The sequence below is a fragment of the Octodon degus genome, unplaced genomic scaffold, assembly GCF_000260255.1.
Source record: "Octodon degus isolate 3935 unplaced genomic scaffold, OctDeg1.0 scaffold00285, whole genome shotgun sequence".
NCBI classification, from domain to species: domain Eukaryota; kingdom Metazoa; phylum Chordata; class Mammalia; order Rodentia; family Octodontidae; genus Octodon; species Octodon degus.
The window spans coordinates 1,721,873-1,742,158 of record NW_004524861.1 but is presented as its reverse complement, the minus strand read 5'-3'; the positions used below and the strand labels follow the sequence as shown (position 1 = coordinate 1,742,158).

General features: G+C 39.0%; 1 protein-coding gene and 1 pseudogene across 1 annotated transcript in view; one reads left to right on the top strand and one right to left on the bottom strand.

Annotated features, from left to right (window-relative positions):
• LOC111814273 (beta-microseminoprotein-like) overlaps positions 1 to 7,268 on the bottom strand; it is a 14,747-nt gene extending 7,479 nt beyond the window's left edge. Inside the window, exons 1-3 of the mRNA XM_023707245.1 lie at positions 7,183 to 7,268; positions 2,583 to 2,688; positions 1,423 to 1,528 (exon numbers count right to left, since the gene is read on the bottom strand). Of these exons, the coding sequence (XP_023563013.1) occupies positions 1,423 to 1,528; positions 2,583 to 2,688; positions 7,183 to 7,242 (272 nt within the window). The 5' untranslated portion in view covers positions 7,243 to 7,268. The remainder of the gene's footprint in view (positions 1 to 1,422; positions 1,529 to 2,582; positions 2,689 to 7,182) is intronic.
• A 2,076-nt stretch (positions 7,269 to 9,344) lies between these two features.
• Positions 9,345 to 20,286, top strand: part of LOC101579943 — a 34,992-nt pseudogene continuing 24,050 nt past the window's right edge.

Here is a 20,286-nt window from a genome sequence, read left to right as displayed (position 1 = left end):
AGAGAGCACATTGGCCAAGCAATGGCCATGACTCATCCACATGGCTGACACTGACACAAGATCTACAAAGTATAGTACAGAGTTTCAGGATAAATCCTGAGGATACTTGACTGACCTTGTCAGATACAAAAGTTATATTACTTGTTATATAGGTCTTGCTTTATCTTGGTCTTAACCATCCAGCAGAAAAGTATAAAATTGAAGTATTAAAAAGTAAAGCCATATTAATATGCTGAGCTGTAAAAGGCTCAAGTCAACAACTTCGGACATTGCCAGTCCTACAGATAACCCACTACTATTATGGGATACTGGACTATATTGGAATATTTTGCTGAATTCACATACCTACAATATTTAAATGACAATGGAAAACCCATCTCTTTCTAAACTAAACAAAAAAGCAGATGTAAATGAAGGACTATTTTGTATCTGTCTATTCAAAATAGTTAGAATAGATATACAGCTACTTTCTCTTAATTCAATGAATAGAAAGATTTCTACTAATAGTGTTTGTGGACAGGACATCACATCTGCATCTTGTACTATGAATAACCACTGAGAAGACAACAATATGCAATGTATTAATTATTGAAACTGTCCTACTAATCAGTTTTAAAACTGTCTCATTGATATTTGTTTCTCAATAAAATTATTTTAAAAATTAAAAAAAAAAAGTAAACCAAGTACTAACCCACAGGTGAAGGGTAAGAACAATCTGTTCACCCCATATTATGCACTGTTACGGACTCTGAAGAGAAAGCACGTTCTAACTCACTCTTCAGCACAGATAACCTTGAGCACCTCATGGTAGGTTCAGTAAGGTCATTTCAACAGATTAAAGAGGTCACTGATGCAGGCATATGAGGCTGTAGGACAGTGGTATTTGTAGATGCAGAAAGCAGAGTGGTGGTTGGTGGCCAGTGGTGGGGCACAGAGGGAGGGGTGGTGATTGGAAGGGTGCTGACTTTGCTGTGCAGCAGAAAACAACTCAGGATGAGTGTTGAGGTGTTGCACAGCAGTAAAAGTATACCTGATGCAATCTAAGTATGCACTTTAAAATGACTAAAGTTTGAAAAAATTTTATATAATGTCAGTTACAGGACTGAAAAATGGCCCCATCCTCTACCACAGAAGATGAACCCTCATATAAGCTGTGGGCTCGGTGATGATGAAACAAGGTTACAGCCAGACAAAGGGGGTAAATGTGCCCTCTGCATCAGGTGTTGACTGTGGGCAGCCTTGCAGGAGTGGGGAGGGGACAGATGGGAAATGTGTGAAACTCTGCTCGCCTCTGATCTTAATCTAAAATAGGTGCACAAAGTACCACCTATGAGAAAATCCAAGCATGTGCTATTTCATGAGGGAGGACCTCTCTTCCAAGACAGTGAGATCTGTCTTGGCCACCACTCGCTTCTGACTCACATGTTGCAGCAGGTTATTTCATTTTCTTCACAGAAACAGTCCTGACAGTCTGAGGTCCTCCAACTTGACTTTAAGGGGTGATGTTTTCCATCGTCATCCTTGCATCCTGAAACAAAGCATAGGTCATAGAAGTAGAGTTCTTCATACGATGCCTTAGTAACAAGCATGGAAAAATACTAAAGTCAGCCCCTGACCTTTTGATAGACATTTTATGAGGCATCTAAATACTTCTTTAGTCACCCTCAGCTGAATTCCAGTACCATATAGTACATGACCCTGATAACATTTACAAAACCAAGCTCAAATAATCCTAGGTTTTATTTTGGAACAGAAAAGTGGGGAGTTACTGAGGCCTTCCTGTTTAATCATTGGGGCCTCATGGTACAGGGGCCCATTTTTCTCCTTGGGTGTTTCTATATATTAAACACTTTACTCCTATGCTTGCTTTGATTTTCATCAGAGTTCTCAATTCTGGGTGCATCTGTGAATATCTTGTGGCCTAAAGAAATGTTTACTGGACAGGTGCACCTGAGTAGAAAATCTCATGCTCATTACACAGATGGCCCTGGGCTCAACCCACAGCACTGAAACAAGCAAACATACAAAAACAATGCAAAACAAAGAAACAAAATGTATGGTGAGCTTCAACCCAGGACACTGGAATCAAGATTTCTGGGATAGGCTCATACAACCATGTTTTTAGAACTCTTCCCAAGTAATTCAGTTTTTGCCAAGTGTGAGAACCACTGTTATGACCCTAGGACCCACACATGCTGTAAGGTAGCCATATCGGCATCACTTTGACTGCTTTGCCCATTCAACTCTAAATCACATTCAGATTCCCTGAGTTAGCACCTGCAGTTTAACATGACTTCCCTGGGACTTGGCATGCACATCAAATATGAATACTTTAAGGAACTAAGCAATGTTTCTCAACCCTAAACAGATGTGGGAGTCAATCAAGGAGCTGTTGAATATACAGAGCTCTGACCCAAGAGATTCTGATTTATTGGAACTCAGATAAAACCGAAAGTCCCTCATTTGATTCTTTCTGTATCTGCCCTCACTCTTCTTCCCCTGTTAATTCAAGTATCTTCACCTGAAACAAATTTCTTTCCACCAGGCTATATTTCATAAGAAATGTGAAGACCTGAACTTACCTGGAGGTGAGTCATCTGTAGGCATATCGAGAGTTTGGACATAGCATCCAGCATTGCATGCAGCCACAAAGGTGGCCAGAACCAGAAATCTTCCAAGGTGCATTTTCTGTAATGTGTGGAAGGTCAAGGTGGAGAGTGAGTGAGTGCCTTCAGTCATTCTAGACTGAGGTTCACATGCAAGACTTCCTGTTGTGCTGGGGCAAGCAGTTCTGAAGTGAGAACTCTTCCCACAGATGACCCAGTCAGGCAACCAGAACAATACAGTCACTATGAAAACAATGGACAAAACTCAATGTGCATTAAGAATCCCAGGGCCACAATGGCTGGGTGACTTATTACACAGGGAAATTGAAAAACCTTCAGGTATTAGGTGAGTTTCGGGCTATTTTGCAGAATATATATAACTTAAAGGACAGGAATGAAAGAGGGAAAGACAGGTTCTGAAAGCAATGAAACACAGACATATAGACAGAGGTCACAATAATTCATTTGGAGGCTGCCTGGAACTGAATTATCTGGAGATGTGACTAGGAAGACAGCTTAGTGTTAGCTTAAAACACAAACCACAAAGCTCAAGATTTCATTTTTCAAATCGGGAAGGCCTTTGTAACCTTTCAATTTTGAACTTTTTGTGGTTCTGAGTATGTGAGGTAAGCAATCCACCACTGAGATGCATGCCCTACCTTGATAAAAGCCTCCCTGATGGCTACCAGGACACACAATTAATCTAAAGTGAAACTGGAAGACAAAGCAACTAGCACATTGCCTGGGTTATCTTGTCGATGTGAGTGAAATTCCCAATCAAATCTTAGAGTGCTGTTTTCAGAAATCTTTTAGGAAAGCAGATGGGGTGAGGATAGCTTAGCTTAAGGTTAATACTGAAGCGCAGGTACCTGCAGTAGGAGGTCACTCAAGTAAGAACACAAAGACAGACACAGAGGAGGATATAATAAGCCCACACATGTTTAGCAATGACAGTGGATGTGTGCTCTATATAATAAAATATAGTCCTTTTAGAACTCAGGACATTATGAAAAATGACCGTTCAACAAGTGGCACTAGAAAAAAAAAAAAAAAACAGTGAATGACTTGGGAAGTAATAAATCAAATTTGTCTTTCAGTCTCCATGAAGAAATAAATCTCACAAGGTTTCCCTCAGTTCTGGGAATCCCCTCATGCCAGAGCCACTCAGCCACTGGACTCCTAGAACTGTCACCTTATTTCCATTCTCCTGCTACCCTCTATGGCCTGGAGACCTCTCAGGTGTTGGATCCATCATGTCCCACATGGGCACTAAAGCAACCAGAGACACTGGGAACTGAAAGCCCAGGTGGCTGGAGTCCTTCTCCCCTGACCTCACTTGTTCTTACCTCCGGAGCCCAACCCAGTGCCATTTCAAGGACATTAACACTGCATCCAGGATCCTTGGAGCTGAGTAGTTCCAGGTGAAGAGGGCTTAGGTGCAAGGGGAGCTGTATCTTGAGTCCCTGCTGATCCTATAGCCCTTGCAAAGGCAACTGCACCTCTGCTAAGCCATCCTAGGCTTCTGCTCAGGGCTGTGTGTACTCAGGCAGCTGGGGGTCTTTCCAGTCCTCAGTGCTACGTGGAGAGTTTTGAACAGAGGTTACTCAGGGTGTTACATGGGGAAAACTCATGTGTATTAATGTAAGAATGCAGAAATTTTGGAAGATGTTGCTCATATTATATGAGATAATCATAGAATAGGTAAAGTGGTTATTCAGAAAATAATAAATAAGTTTAACTTTGTAAAGGTTGTTACATTGTAAATGAAAAAAATTTAAAGATATCAGATTTAGAGAAAAATATGAAGCTTTTCTCTACACCTGCGGAAAAAGATGTATCTTTACAAGGAAAAAAAGCAAGGGAGTTAAGGGGGCAGTTCACACAAAAAGACAGAAATAAAAATGACAATCAGGAAAGTTCACCTAAATTTTAACAAAAGAGCCCATATGTAGATACTATGAAATCCAATATGGTGGCCAGGAACATCATGTCATTTACCACACTACAGGAAACCAGAAGAGTAAAGGGAAGTGATGCACACAGATCACTTATGTGGGGCAATATTCCTGGAGTTTCCTGCACAAGAACATTGTTACACAGTTTATGACATTTGAACCCACATCTGAACATCTGTAACTGGATCCCAAGGAGAAAGGCAGAGACAGAAAGATAGACTACCCATCTGGAGATGCTCAACGTGGTGGGAAAATGGGAAACTCTAATGTACCAGGACACAGCTGCCTGAGAACATCAGGACCCAGGATGCAACCTGGAAGGATAACAGGTGAGGAAGGAGAAACCACCTGACCCAAAATCTCCATATTTCATTCAGTGACACAGCCAGCTACAAATCACCCCTGATGATGCAATTGCTGTGTAAAGTCACAGCTGTTCACTGCAAGGATTGGGGCAAGTTTGAGGAAGGCGTTTTGGACGAGATGCAATTAGAACACCTTGGACTCCAGATCTCTTATTTTCTACAATGAAATGCATTATACTCATAAGCATAAAGGCATATATGAATCATTTAACATTAAAACAAAACCATGTGACATTTAACAAGAGCAGGACTTGGAATTGCCATTTCCTCATTGTGTCACTTCCTTTTGTATAATTCTCAGTTCAAAGCACAGCAGAGCTCTCTAATCTTCTTTCAAAATGCACCAGTTTTCCTGTCAGAATTTCTGCTCCCAACACAAAGAAAGGGCAAAATTTAGGCCTTTGGGAGTCTGTATTCTGAGGCAGAGATGCAAGTTTGAGGGATTTGGAGATGAAACCCAAACTTGCTAGCAGGAAAGATAAAATTATATTTTGAGATTATCCAGTTGACAATAACTCAGCAATATCCTTCCCTGGCTCCCTTCCTTCAATTCTTTCTTCTATCTCTGCCTCTCTTTCCTTTCTCTTCTCTCTGTGAAGCTCAGTTTCTTGCCTGAAAAAGAAATCCTCTGTGGGTGGGCATCAAATTTCCCAGAGAGGGCCACAGAGATAACTCAGTGGTCTCAGTACCTAGAGGACCTGGGTTCCATCCCCCGTACCACATGCTATTCTGGCCATGCCCCAGAAGCTCCAGCGGGGCACCAAGACTGGGCGTGTTCATACACACCTATAGTCCCAGAGCTGGGGAGGCTAAAACAGGAGAATCACTATGAGTCAGCTGCACAGTGAGACCCTGTGCTAAATACATAAAATTTAAAAAACAAAAAATTCCAGGGAGCTATGCTTAGTACACAATCTTAGGTGTCCTGGAGGCACACATGGCAGACATGCCTGTATCTTGACCTCATCCACAGGAAAACTGATCAAAGAAAGGCTGTTTTAGCATATAGGTGCATTCTCTGGGATCTTGGTGCATAGGATGCTAGGAGGTTCTACCTCGGTAGTCTTGAAGCTCAGACCCCAGGTGCCTGACCATGCTACTATTGATGCTGCATATCTGAGTAAAGAGGTTCCAGTGTCCCTTCCCTCTGCTGAATTCTTTCCTGTCACCCATTTCCCTGCCTTCTTATCTTCTTCCTTTATTGTGGACCTTGAGCTGTGATATATGATGCTTGAGAAAATGAAGGCAGGAGGGGCACTTGTTAGCACTTTCTAAATAGTATGGCCTTGTGCCCAGTCTTTTGGTAAGGCTGTCTCGCAGTGTACCCTTAGGAATTCTGCTTCATTAAATATAGTCCTGCTCCTAGAGGTGTCTTATTCTCCAACATTCCTTCTTCTGGACCCCCTCTGACTATCACAGTTATCCTATCCAGTGGCTGTTTCCATCCCCTTGCCATTTGCAAACCTCAGAGCAGCACAGGAAATCCCTTGATTGGCTGGAGACAAAATATATTAAGAAAGATTGAATTGATTGAATTTGAATTAAGTACCAAGAAGAGGTCTGCATGGGTTTCTATAGATTCCGAAACTAGTTTATTCCTTAGAAATTATACACCAAAAAATGCCCAAGGAATTGGTTCCAAAACTGCTGACAAAATTACCAGCCTCACTCTTACACCGGTTGCTCTGACCCCAATGCAGATCAGTTACATTTGAGTGCTCCTAGAGGAGTCTGTGTCCACGTCTTTCAAAGGCACCAGCGGACTTCACTTGACAAGTTCAGCTGGAATTCCCTAGCCCCGTGCCTAGGACCTTGTCTCAGCCTCCCCAGATCTGTAAAGAGAATGACAAGCCCTTCTATTCACCAACCTCAGTTTTATTGCCTGTAAAATTATTCATTAATTTCATCTCTGAAATCCTATTTAATTTTTTCACAAGTCACTCATGACTGGCTCATGATTCAGAGGAAATATGAAACCATCTGTGTCTCAGATGATAAGAAGAATGCTAATTTTATTATGACTTTTTCAACTCACTTTCATTCTGTTCTACACATTGAGTTGCAAGCAATATGCAAAAGATTTAAAATAATATTGCATTTACCAATAGATGCTATGCAGAAAAATGAATATCACAGCATATAGAAAAAGGAATGCATATTCTTTTTATATTTTCAGGCCTTTGTGAATAAAACCAGTTACATATGACTGTGAAGCAAATGCTGTATCTTTGAGCTACAGCTCAGTCAGGTACCTACCATTGTGAAGAGCAGGATTCTGTCAGGGCAGATGCACTCAGAAGCAGAGATGCTCAGCATTTATACAGTAGAAGGTCGCCACATTTTGGAATGTACCTGGTCAATAAAACACTAAATGTTTACAATGGCTGCTTATTATCTGGACACTGTGTTTGCAGACAATTTATGAGTTTTTCATATATCAGATCTACAGGCAATTATGAGTTTAATTGGCTCCATGATCAAGATACATATTTTCCTTTGAACTTAGATAAAAGGGAAGTAATGGTCCTTTATTGACCTTAACCCTACACTGGGTAGATTGGTAGGTATCTGACAGGTTCTTATTTGATATCTACAAAAAGAAGCTTTGAATATTAGTCGCCAAAGCCAGATTCAGTAGCTGCGTTTGTGATAATGTTCAACCCAGATGTGAACCTGGTTGCCGCCTATATGCCTGAGTTTAGGTCCAGAAGGCATGGCTCTTGGGAGAAATCAAGAGTGCACCAAACCATTTTCTTTCTCACATTGGCTTCTTTCTCTCTTTACCACGTGTGAGGAGACTGACACCTTCCCAACACTCTGGTCCTGTCTTTGGGCAAAATCGTATCTTGAACATCTACTCTGACAACGTAACTGAGTTCTCTACATTTGCAAGACACCTTGCCCACACATGGGTTATGTGATATTAATTCTGTTGCCTTCTAATGTGCACACAAGCATGACCAGGAAAGAACTTCATAACACATCACAGTCAAAATTATAGAAGTCAGCGTAATGATAGACTACTTGAATCTGTTAGGAAAAGAAAGCAAGCATCAATCTAGAAAAAGACAAGTATATCAAAAGAATAGCAAATTTCTCACCATAAACCTTAAATGCCAGCACAGTTTGGACAGTACATTTTTCAGGAGCTAAAACAAACTAACTGCCCCAGCCGAATAGCTCAGACGACTAAAGCACTTGCTTAGGCAAAGCATAGCAGCTGGGGGTCAATCCCGGCATGCCATGTTGGCCCTGGGTGTACTGAGATCACAAGTGAGAATGGGTGTGGTAGCACACACCTGTAATCCCAATGCTGGGGAGGCTGGACACAGGTGGATCACTACAAGTCTGATCTGTACAGTGAGAACCTGTAGACCCTATACTGAATACGTAAAAAAAGAAACCACTGCCAATTGAGATTACTATGCTGCAAAATTATCATGACTATAATTGACAGACAAATAAAGACTTTGTACAAAAAAAACCACTTAAATATAGTCATAACCACCAAGCTAGCATTGTGAAAATACTTTATAAGTTAAAGTATGGGAATAAACACTCCATGTGACAGAAATCCAGAAAAAAAGCAGGAGTAACTATTCTGTTTGCTGACAAGGTCAACTTCAAATCAAAAATGACTAAAAGAATTTAATTTTTTAAAAAAGTTACTACATATTTGTTAGGGGAAATCTCCAAAAGGAAGATATAAGAATCATAAATATATATGCACCCAATGTAGAAGCACCCAACTACGTAAGACAAATCTTAATAGACACTAAAAATCAAATGAGCAATAACACAATTGTAATGGGGGATTTTAACACCCCATTGACACAAAGAGATAGATCAATTAGGCAAAAAATCAGCAAAGAAATAACATAACTAAACCAAACTTGTGAAGAAAAGGTTACCTTTATAGAGTGTTATGCCCAATAGTGTCAAAATACACATTCCTCTCAGCTGCAAATGGGTTGTTCTCCAACATAGACCATATAGTAGCACAGAGAGCATGCTTAAGTAAATGCAAAGGAACCAAAATTATTCCATGCATATTGTCTGACCACAGTCCACTGAAACTGGAAATCACTGGCAACAGAAATATCAAGAACTCCATAAACACATGGAAATTAAATAACACCCTCCTGAGCAATCAGGGTCACAGATGAAATTAAAGAACAAATTAAACAATATTTACAATCAAGTGAAAATGTAGATGCAATTTACTGAAACTTGTGGGATGCAATGAAAGCTGTCTTAAGAGGGAAATTTATAACCATAAATTCTCACATCAGGAAAATGGAAGGAGCCCAAAGAAACAATCTTAAGCTGTATCTCAAGCTCCTGGAAAAACAAAAGCAAGTCGAGCCCAAAGAAGACAGCAAATTATAAATATCAGGACAGAAAATAATGCAATGGAAATGGATGTAGCTAGAACTACATTGGTAAGTGAAATAAATCAGATCCACATGTGCAAACATTTTACTGTCTTGCTAATGTGAGAACCTGCAAGAGTAATGAAAATCTAAAGAGTACAACAGATATTGTGAAAGGGAAAGAAAATATACAATGGAAAGGAAAAACTGGGATGAGGAAAAGGACAAATGAAAGAAGGGGAAAAGATATATTTAGGTGTATATGCAGAATATTTTGGATAGTTATATTGTCGATTTCTGCCAGTCTTTTGAAAGGAGCAGTAAATGCTTTAAAAGAAATATTTTTACTCTATTTTTCTTCCTCTTTTGAACTTCTTATAACTTCTTTGTTATTATTTTGTTTTACTTGGTTTTCTTCAAAGAAATCTTACATGCTTATATCTGGCAAGCTGAAAACTAATATGAAGATAGCATCATGTAACATAGCAACCACTATTGAATTCCTATTACTTTATTAGTGAAATCTTGTATTGTTTGTAATGCTGGTTTTTTTCTAACACTATTTTGTATTCGCTTTTTGTTTATTTATTTTATTTATTTATTTCCATAATTTTATTGATAAACAAATAGCAATGAGACAGTTTCAAATCAAATTGGTAGGACAGTTTCAATAATTAACACATTGCATACATTCCTTCTAGTGGTTAATTGCTGTACAAGATGTGGACATGATATCCTATCTACAAACACCATTAGAACAAATCACTCTATTCATTAAGAGAATGTAACTATATATCTATCCTAACCACTTTGAATACACAGATACAAAATGGACATTGATCTGTATACCCTTTTTTTGCTAAGTTTTGTTATTTAAATATTATAAGTGTGTTAACTCAGCAAAATAATCTAAAAGAGTTCAGTAGTCCATAATAGTATTGGGTCTTCGCTTCACTGGCAATGTCAGAAATTGTTGACCTGAGTCCCCTATAGCTCAACATAATAGCATGGCTTTACTTCTTATACTTCATTTTTATACTTTTCTGCTGGGTGGTTAAGACCAAGGTAAAGCAGGACCTATGCAACAAGAGTTGTAGCTTTTGGGTCTGATAAGGTCAGTGAAATCCCCTCAGGATTTATCCTGAGATCCTGTACCTCAGATTGTCAGTGTCAGCCATGAGGATGAGTCGCTATTTTGTATTCTTTAAAAATGAAAAAAAAATGTAATAGAGACAAAGGAAACAATACAAAGAGTTAATGAATTCAAGAGTCAGTTATTTGAAAGAATAAATAAAATTAATAAGCCAACCTTATCAAAAAGAAAGAAATGAAAAAATTCAAATTCATGCAAGAAGGAATGAAATGGGCAAAATCACTACACACCCTGTAGAAATTCAGAAGATCATCAATACCTACTTGGAAAAACTTTACTTTCAAAAGATAGAAAACACAGAAGAAATGGAGATTCCTAGATACATACGAATTAGCAAGTTGAATCAAAAAAATGTAACAATTCTGAATAACACAGTATCGGTGAACAAAATTGAAGATGTGATCAAAAACCTATCAACAAAAAAAGACCAGGTCCTGATGCATGAACAGCTGAATTCTACAAGAAATTTTGGGAAAGCTTAATGCCAATTCTTCTCAAACTCTTCAGTGAAATCAAAAGAGAAGCAATCCTCCAAAACTCATTCCTGCAGGCAAGTATTACCCTGATACCAAAACCACAGAAAGACCCCACCAAAAAAGAGAATTACAGGCCAATCTCCCTAATGAACAGAGATGAAAAAAAAAATTTTTCATTAAATTCTTGGCAACCGGATGCAGCAAATTATCAAGAAGATTATACATCACAACCAACTGGGATTCATCCCAGAAATGGGGGATCATTAAATATAAACAAATCCAAAGACTAAAATCACTCAATCATTTCAATAGACACAGAAAAGCTTTTGAGTAAGTCCAACACATATTCATGATTAGAACCTTGCAGAAAGTTGGAATAGATGTTCTTTACCTCAACCTGGCAAAGTCCACTTATGACAAACCAGCAATCAACATCATATTAAATGGGCAAAAACTAAAAATATTCACTGTAAAATCAGTTACAAGTCAAAGCTATCCCCTGTCACCATTCCTGTTCAATTTGGTCTTGCAAACATTAGCTAGGGCAATTAGACGAGAGAGAAATAAAAGAAATAATGATTGGAAAGGAAGCAGTTAAATTATCATTATTTGCAGATGACATGATATTGTACATAGAAGACCCCAAAAACTCCACCAAAATCCACACCTGACTTGTAGATTTAATAACCAAATTCAGGAGCATTGCAGGATATGAAGTTCACACTCATAAATTAATAGCATTTCTGTACAAATCAAAGAAGTCCCTGAGAGAGACATTAAGGAAACACACCTTTCATAATAACATCTAAAAAATGAAATACTTAAAAATCAATCTCACAAAGGAAGCAAAAGATTTATACAATGAAAATTACAGTACTCTGAGAAAAGAGATTGAAAAGTAATTCATAAAATGGAAAGATATTCCTTGCTTCTAGATAGGAATAACCGACATTGTGAAAATGGCCATAATTCCAAAATTTTGTACAGATTCAATGCAATCCTGATGAAAATATCATTCGTATGCCTCACATTATGTAGAAAAAATATTCCTAAAATTCATCTGGTAGCAGACGAGACCTAGAATAGCTAATCCTGAACAACAAAGGAAAGGGAGGAAGCACCACAATCCATGACTTGAAATTTTACTACAAAGCTATTGTGATGAAATCAGCATGATATTGTCAAAAACAGACCTTTTGATCAATGGAACAGATCACAAGATGCAGACCCAATTACAAACACACTCAGCCACCTGATCTTTAACAAAGGGACCAAACCTGTTCAATAGAAGAAAGAAAGATAGCCCATTTCATAAATGGTGCTAGAAAAACTGGCTTTCCACATGCCAAATCCAAAAATTAGATCTATGTCTATCACCATGCACTAAGCTACAGTCACAATGGATTAAAGATTTAAATATTAAGAGAGAGACACTAAATCTGCTGGAGGAGAAAGTAGAGAGAAATCTTGAGTACATAGGGGTAGGCAGAGAGCTTATGGACAAAAACCAACCTGCACAGGAAGGACTTCAAAGAATCAACAGCTGGGATTGCATCTTTTGAAAACTTTCTTCATGTAAAAAGAAATCAACAGAGTTAAAAGAAAACTCACAAATTGTAAAAAAATTATAGCCAACTGATCCTCAGACAGAGGACTTTATTTTAAGAATATGTAAAGAATTAAAAACAATCAGGCCCTGAAAATTCAAAGACCCAATCCAAATATGGGTGTCTGAGATTTATACACAGTTCTCAGATGAACAAATACAAATGGCAAATAAACATATGAAAAATGTTCAACATCATTGGTCATTTAAGAAATACAAATTAAAACATCACCAAGATTCCACTTCATCCCAGCAAGAATGGTTATCATCAAGAAGTCAATCAATAACAAATGCTGGAGGGGCTGTGAGGGAAAAGGAAACCTTTTCTACTGTTGGTGGGAATGCAGACTGGTACATCCACTATGTAAATCAGTGTAGACATTCCTCAAAAAGCTAGGACAGGAGGTCCCATTTAACTCAGCTATCCCCCTTCTGGGCATTTTTCCAGAAGTACTGAAAACATCATACCACAGCAGTATATGTGTACTCATGTTTATAGCAGTGCAATTTGTCATTGCTAAATCTTGGAAACAACCATAATGCCCACCATCTGAGGAACTGATAAAAAAATGGAGTAGTTATACAAAATGGAGTATTAACGAACTGTAAGATAAACTTGAAGCTTTTGTAGATAAGTGGATGCAACTAGATACCATACTCATAAGTTAAATAAACCAGATCTATATGTGCAAACATCATATTTTCTCACTAGTGTAAGAACCTGAAAAAGCAATTAAAATCTCAGAGGTTCAGTAGATACTGTGAAATGGAAAAAATCTGTTCAAAGGGAAGGAAAAGCTGGGATGATGACTAGGACAGGAGAATAATGGAAAGGCATATAGTTATACATATACAACTATGGCTTAGATAATTGTACTGCTGCATTTCTTTAATTTTTTTCTTGCCCTTTTTAATTTCATATAACTTTTTTCCCTTTCTGAAAACAATTTTGCATGCTTATGTCTGGTGATCTGAACAATTAATTTGAATACAATAGTATGCAGTGCAATAATCATTATCAAATTCCTATTGATTTGTTTTGTGAAGTTCTGTATTGTTTCAATTTTTTTTCAGGGTTTGGTTTATTTTTAATATTTTGTATTCTCTTTATGAGATTTTTTTTTGGCAGGACCAGGGATTGAATGCTATTCTCTATAGATAATAAAATTATTATAATAATAGAAAAGGCACACTAATTAAGAAAAACCCAAGATATGATAGAGTCATTGTCAACTTTTACCAGAATTTCAGTGAACTAATATCAATTTTCCCCAAATTTTTTCACAAAGGAACATGGCCAGCTTTATTCTTTGAAGTTGAAATTACCCTGATATATTATTTGTGGATACTGAGTCTTAAAATCAAGTTTTGCTCAAATATTGACTTATATTAATATATTTTAACACTCATTTTATAACCCTGATTATTTCTGGTTGATTAAACTTGTTATGGTTTCTGTATAGTTGTCCCCCCAAAGCCTCATGCGGTTTTAGGGTGGCTTCTGCAGTTTGTGATTGATTACTGTGGGTGTGGATGCTGCACCTGCCCTGGGGCAGGTAGTTTGCATTCCAACATAAGGTGGGAAGAGAAGCTAGCTTCTTGAGCTGCTGCTCCTCCTCCCTTGTGCTGTTGCTCTTTGCCACCACCTTGAAAAGCTGCTTTCTGTTTTGTGCTGCTCTGCCTTGGACCCAGCAGAATATGGACTCAAACTTCCAGTAACTGTGAGCTAAATAAACCTTTCCTTCCTTCATTTTGGGTGTCGGGTATTTGTCCCAGCAACGAGAGAAGCGTGACTAAGAATTTGGTACCAGAGGAGTGCGGTCGTTGCTGTGACTAACATAACCATGTGGATTACAGGCCTTTGGGAATGGCTTATGGAAAGAGATAGGAAAGGTTTGGAAAGGCTGCCTACTTGCAAAGAGCTGGAATAGCTTCAGCTCTTCTGTAGGGGAGATTCTGGTCAGAGCTCAGAAGGCCAGAAGGCTGATAGAAAGCCTACCTGTGAAGACCAGGCTGGGGAGGTTTCTGCTGGGAAGGACTACATTGGTTGTTGGGCTCCAGACAACGTCTGTTGCAGCTTGGTGGGAGCTTTGCCTGCATTTTGCTCTTGTCCAGAGACTTTGCCTGAGACTGAGTTTAAGCATGGTGGACTGATCAGTCTGGCAAAAGATACTCCAAAGCAGCCAAATATTGTGGCAGTGGTTGTTACTGAGGGCTGTTAGCCAGATTTATGGTGAGAATGAAGAGCAAGGAGCCCAGCAGGATGGTTCAAAATGTTGTGAGTTTGGCCAGAAAGGAAGCTCCAATAAAGCTGTGGACTGAAAGGACAGAGCTGAGAGGATCTCCATTGCCAGGAAGGAACAAGAGAATGGAAAGGATCGTCTGAGGGCATCACGGGAGGAGGCAGGTCTACACCCTTTGCAGCCTCAGAACTGCAAAGATCAGGGATTTTTCCTTGAGGGGAAAGCCTCAGAGCCCCATGTTCCAGAATGGCAGCAACAGGGAGAATTTATTCCTTGGAATCAGGATGAGCATGCTCAGTGGCCCAGGCACTCAACCCCTATAGCCAAGAAAGAAGAAAACCTGGCTACTGCTCCAGCTGGCAGTCGACCTTGGTGTCATCCATGTGGCATTGGTTTTAGGAGCATTCAGAATGCAGGAGTTCTGAGGTTAAGGTGGTTTCCACCTCAATTTCAGAAGAAGGCCTGGGAGGCCAGGCAGTGTGCCCTGAGAGGGCAGTGTGTGAAGCTGTGAGTGAGAAGCCTATTTAGTGGAAACCCCAAAAGTTTGGAAAAGCCAGGAATGTGGATCATCTCAAGGAAACTGCAAGGAGGGAGCAAAACCAGCCTAAGAGAGACACAATGGAAGCTACCCCCACGAGTGCTGTACTGGAGAAGCCATGTAAGGCCTTTGGAGCTCACAAGTCATCATAGATTGCTTCAGATGTTCCACGTGGAACTGCAAGACTTAATGGTTGCACTGCTGGATTTTTGGCTTGTGTTGGTCCCAATGCTTGATGTCCTGCTGTGTGTACCTTTTGGAATGGCAGAGTTTATCTTGTGCCTTAGGATGTTGGGAGTGTTTAAGTTGTCATTTGTACAGGGGCTCACAGGAGTTTGCCTTGGATCTTGGAGGAGACTTGGGTTTGGACATATCAGCAATGCTGAAACTGTTAGGACTTTGGCAACTCATAGAGATGGACTAGAATGTCTTTTGCATAAAAGGATGAACATGAGTCTTTGAGGGTCCAGGGGTGGAATGTTATGGTTTCTGTACAGTTGTCCCCCCAAAGCCTCATGCAGTCTTGCAGTGGCTTCTGCAGTTTGTGATTGATTACTGTGTTTGTGGATGCTGCACCTGCCCTGGGGCAGATAGTTTGCATTACATTGTAAGGTGGGAAGAGAAGTTAGCTGGTTGAGCTGCTGCTCCGCCTCCCTTGTGCTGTTGCTCTTTGCCACCACTTTGAAAAGTTGCTTTCTGTTTTGTGCTGCTCTGCCTTGGACCCAGCAGAATATGGACTCAAACCTCCAGCAACTGTGAGCTAACTAAACCTTTCCTTCCTTCATTTTGGGTATAGGATATTTGTCCCAGCAATGAGAGAAGTATAACTAAGACAAAGCTTAAGTAAAACCTATTATTTTATACTAATATGCCTACATGGTACTCCTCTAAAAGAACTAATAAAAACATGATATGCCTTGTTTAATGGTGGCAATCATGGTTATTAGCCTTAAATGCTGTGTACAATGCAAAATGATCAAATGATTCTATCAGTTCTTAAACTCTCATAAAAAATATGCTAACATGGCTGTTGCAAATCTTTCTCACGTATAATTCAGATTCTGTTCCAGAGCATTTCCAGGCAGATTCATGGAAAAATCTTGTATTAATAATACAGAAAAACTGAATTCACACACACATACACATAGATAGATATAGATATGTATGTATGTATATTAGTTTGGTCTGGTTTAAAAAATTATAACTGTATTTCAAAACTATAGAAATACAACACATAGCAAACTGATCTGATCTAGTGTTTCTAGATGGTAGTCAGAACTTGTGGGACAGAGAATATTAAACTTAATTATGGACACTGTGTTTTAACCTAAGAGAACTTTTGTCTAAACCTCTGTGCTCCTCACTATGCCCAAAAGGACAATGACAACAGCTTTCCATCATCAATCATTCTCTTTTCAGTGATGAATTAGATGAAATGACAATCATGATGGATATCAGAAAGGAGAGACAAAAAAGTGTAACTATAGGATGGTCTTCAGAGGAAATCTCAGGAAGATAAGAGGGAATGTAGGACCACAGAAGAGTTCTCAAAATCAAGACATGTCACTTTGTCAGCCATACAAAGCAAAAACTAGAGCCAAATAGTTGTGAAAGAAGACTTCTTATGCAGGACTGTCTGGTGATGACTATTACAAAGCTCTAACAAAAGAATAATTTGTTCTGAGCTAATGTGAGCCTGACAGAGATATACATGTCACTGAAAATTTACATTATAAGACATTAACAGACAGACATTTTATGGAGCAGGGATCACAAAAAGCAATATGTATAAAACTGGTATGAATACAATAATTGGGGTTATAATCTTTCCAGAATTTTCTGTCCTAAGTTGCCTTCCTCATATGGATATTCCTATTTTTGGCCTGTTTTACTTACTGTGCATATTCAGTAATTTTGCTGTACCAATTCAGTGAAACTTGTGCTTTACCATAGATTTTAAACCATTCTAAACCAAGAGCAGATCCCACTACTATTACTACCCCCTTTAGCTCAGACCATGAAAGATTTTTATAGTCACCAAAGATCAGCGTGACATTGGTTCATTTGTCAGGGTACAGAAGCCCAAACAGAAACTTACCCTGACTTCTGAAGGAGAAAGAAGATTCCTTTCATGAAGAATGGATGCAGGCAGAGCCCACCATGGGAGAAAAGCACATAAGGTAGGATAAACTCTCATTCCTTTGTAGCATGGTACAAGCTCTTCTACCCCTGTACTCTTCCCATCAGACACATCATGAAATACTGATAAACCACAAGAGCAAAATGTTCACAGAAAATGGGAATTTTCAATAAGGAAAAACATTAGTCAATCCTCTAGCTTCATTTCCTTAAATTTAATAATCACTAATTTTTCGTGTCACACATCTGGGCAATAAAGTGTTACATACCCATCTGCTTTGATGTAGACAACACATGCAATATGCAGGTCACCACAGTGACCTAGGCTCCTTTGCAAAACCTAAGGGCTGCTTTGGCTCACTATGTTCCTTTTTCCCATTTAAGATGTTTTTATTGAAGTTTAAAAAAATCTGTAACTGTGCAGTGTGCAGAAAGGATAAAATAAACCAGACATTATAATCTTGCTACATAACATTTTCTCATTCTTGGTGGTTCAATAAAATATAAGGAAGAATGATTCTCTATGCTAATTTTAAGGTTGTCCAGTTAAGACATTATTTGGAATTCGTTGAATAGGTTAAACTCCTACCTATTTAGTTTCTACTCAGGAACATTCATATAGTATACAGAAAACATTCATGGTTTATTTGGAAACTAGAAAACTTGAAACTAGAAAAATCTGATGTGAGACTAAAATAGGTTAAAAGGCTTGGTATACTATCTTCATCTTCATTCTGTATGCTTTGCTGCTGTAGGCTTTGTGTTGGAAAGTATCAGCTCTAAATGAAGACCTGTTCTATATTTATGAATAATTTGTCCAAAACTCTAATACAGGGTTATTTCATAGTAATACCTGTTCAAGCCACTATGTACTTTCTTTTCCTTTATCTCTCACTCTCCTTTCTTTGCCTCCTTCCTCCCTGCCCACTTGCTGATTCTTCAACAGCCACAGACCTTGAGAACCTAAAATCCTTCAGCCATATCATAAGGACTAGACCAAACCACAAAGCCAGAGTATTATTACAGGTGATTGTGCCAGCTATCAAAAAATGTAACTCAACAATTGCTAGAAGTTGTCTAAGATCCCATGTTGGCCCCTGGCTCCACCAACAAGAAAAACATTTTGCAAACTTGCTCTTGGCCTGTGAACACACTAAAATTTAGGCAACACCAGCATCTCTCTTCCTGTGAAGAGCTTCCCCTGAAGGTCCTTTATTTAACTGGGGCTAACTGCTTTTAAATTAAGCCCCAAGACTTCTATAGCCTCATTTCCAAATAAGCTTTGCTTGCACAAGACTGTGTGTCTTGCAGTTTTCGGTACAATCTTGTTCCCCTGACAATGTATCAGACTATCTGGAGTCGATGGAGTGGCAGGAGGCAGAAAGATGATGTTTGCATGTGAGTTCCAGTTAGATAGGTGGGAAGGAGAAGGGCTGTTGTGCTATGGCATAGTTATAACGATAATCCATAACAGATTTCCAAAGGCAGAAGGAAGCATGTTGAATGAATTTACTATAAGGAAATGGTAAACATTTTAAGAGACAGATAATTTAACCTCATTTAAACATTATACAATGCAAACTTGCATTTAAACCTTACAAGGGACCCTATTATATATGCATTTTTGTTTTATGTATCAATAAAATAATCTAATATAAAATTTCCCAAATAAATTCTGCTTCAAGTTGAATCTCATCTATTTGTTAACAGAGTGATAGAAATATGACCAACACACCCAAACTATGTAGCACTCTTGACGTCTGAGATAGGCGCTGAAAATCAATTCTGAGCTTTCTTGGAGGAAGAAAAATGATGCTAGAAAGAATTATTTGATCTGCGTCAGCTCCTGCTCATTGTGTCTGCTGTGTGGTTCTTACAGTTAGGTTTGGATGCTGAAAGAGGACACAGCCTCCTTTCTCCTCCCTTGTGGAGGCAGCAGTTGCACTGTGTTCTGTGCTTTGCAAAAGCTTTTCCTTTCCTTGAGGCCCAGGGGCTCTGATTTACAAGGCCCATGGTACATTCCCACCCCAAGAACTAACCTCTGTTCTTCCAACCACCCTGATGTCATCTTTGACTCTCTTCCCATTTGATATGCTATCAAAAAGAAAATAAAATGGTAAATAAGGACATTTCCTTATGTGCTTTGCTATAAAGTTAAAAGAAGAAAGAGTAAGAGATAAATATTGAAATTTTGCAATAAGCAAAATGAATGACTAAATAAAGATAAATACTTCATAAATATTTAAGTTGTGCCATCTTCAAAGGAGGACTGATTGTGATAGATAAATGACAATATAATTTAGGGTAGATAAAGAGGCTCTGTTTATTTTTCCAAATTTACTGTTCAATAATATGGTGGCATGACAGGTATTCAGTACTGAGGTCTTTTGTCTCCTTCACCTCCTCTTCTTCATGGCACCCCTGACTCAGAGCAGGATGCTTTCTGCACTAACTCGGAAAGAAAAGCTCAATGTTCAGCTTTGGTTTTTAAAATAGATTTCTACAGAGAATGCAGGCCCGACGAGTGAGTGAGACCACCCGGGGACCGGTGGGATCCTGAACAGACCCAGAGCACAGGCCCTGCGAGTGAGTGAGATGACCGGGCCCGCGGGATCCTGAATAGACCCAGAGGGCAGGCCCAGCACGGAACCCTTCAGCAGAACTCCCTGCAAAGAAGCTAGATGCAAGACCCATCCAACTGATTCAGGAGCAGAACATATTGCCAGAGAGACACAAAGGGTTCAACTCTAATGCCTGCAGCAGAAAGAAGTGGAGCACAGCAGCCAGATCCAAACAACACCCACCTGGAGGAATCCGAACTTCATAGATCTG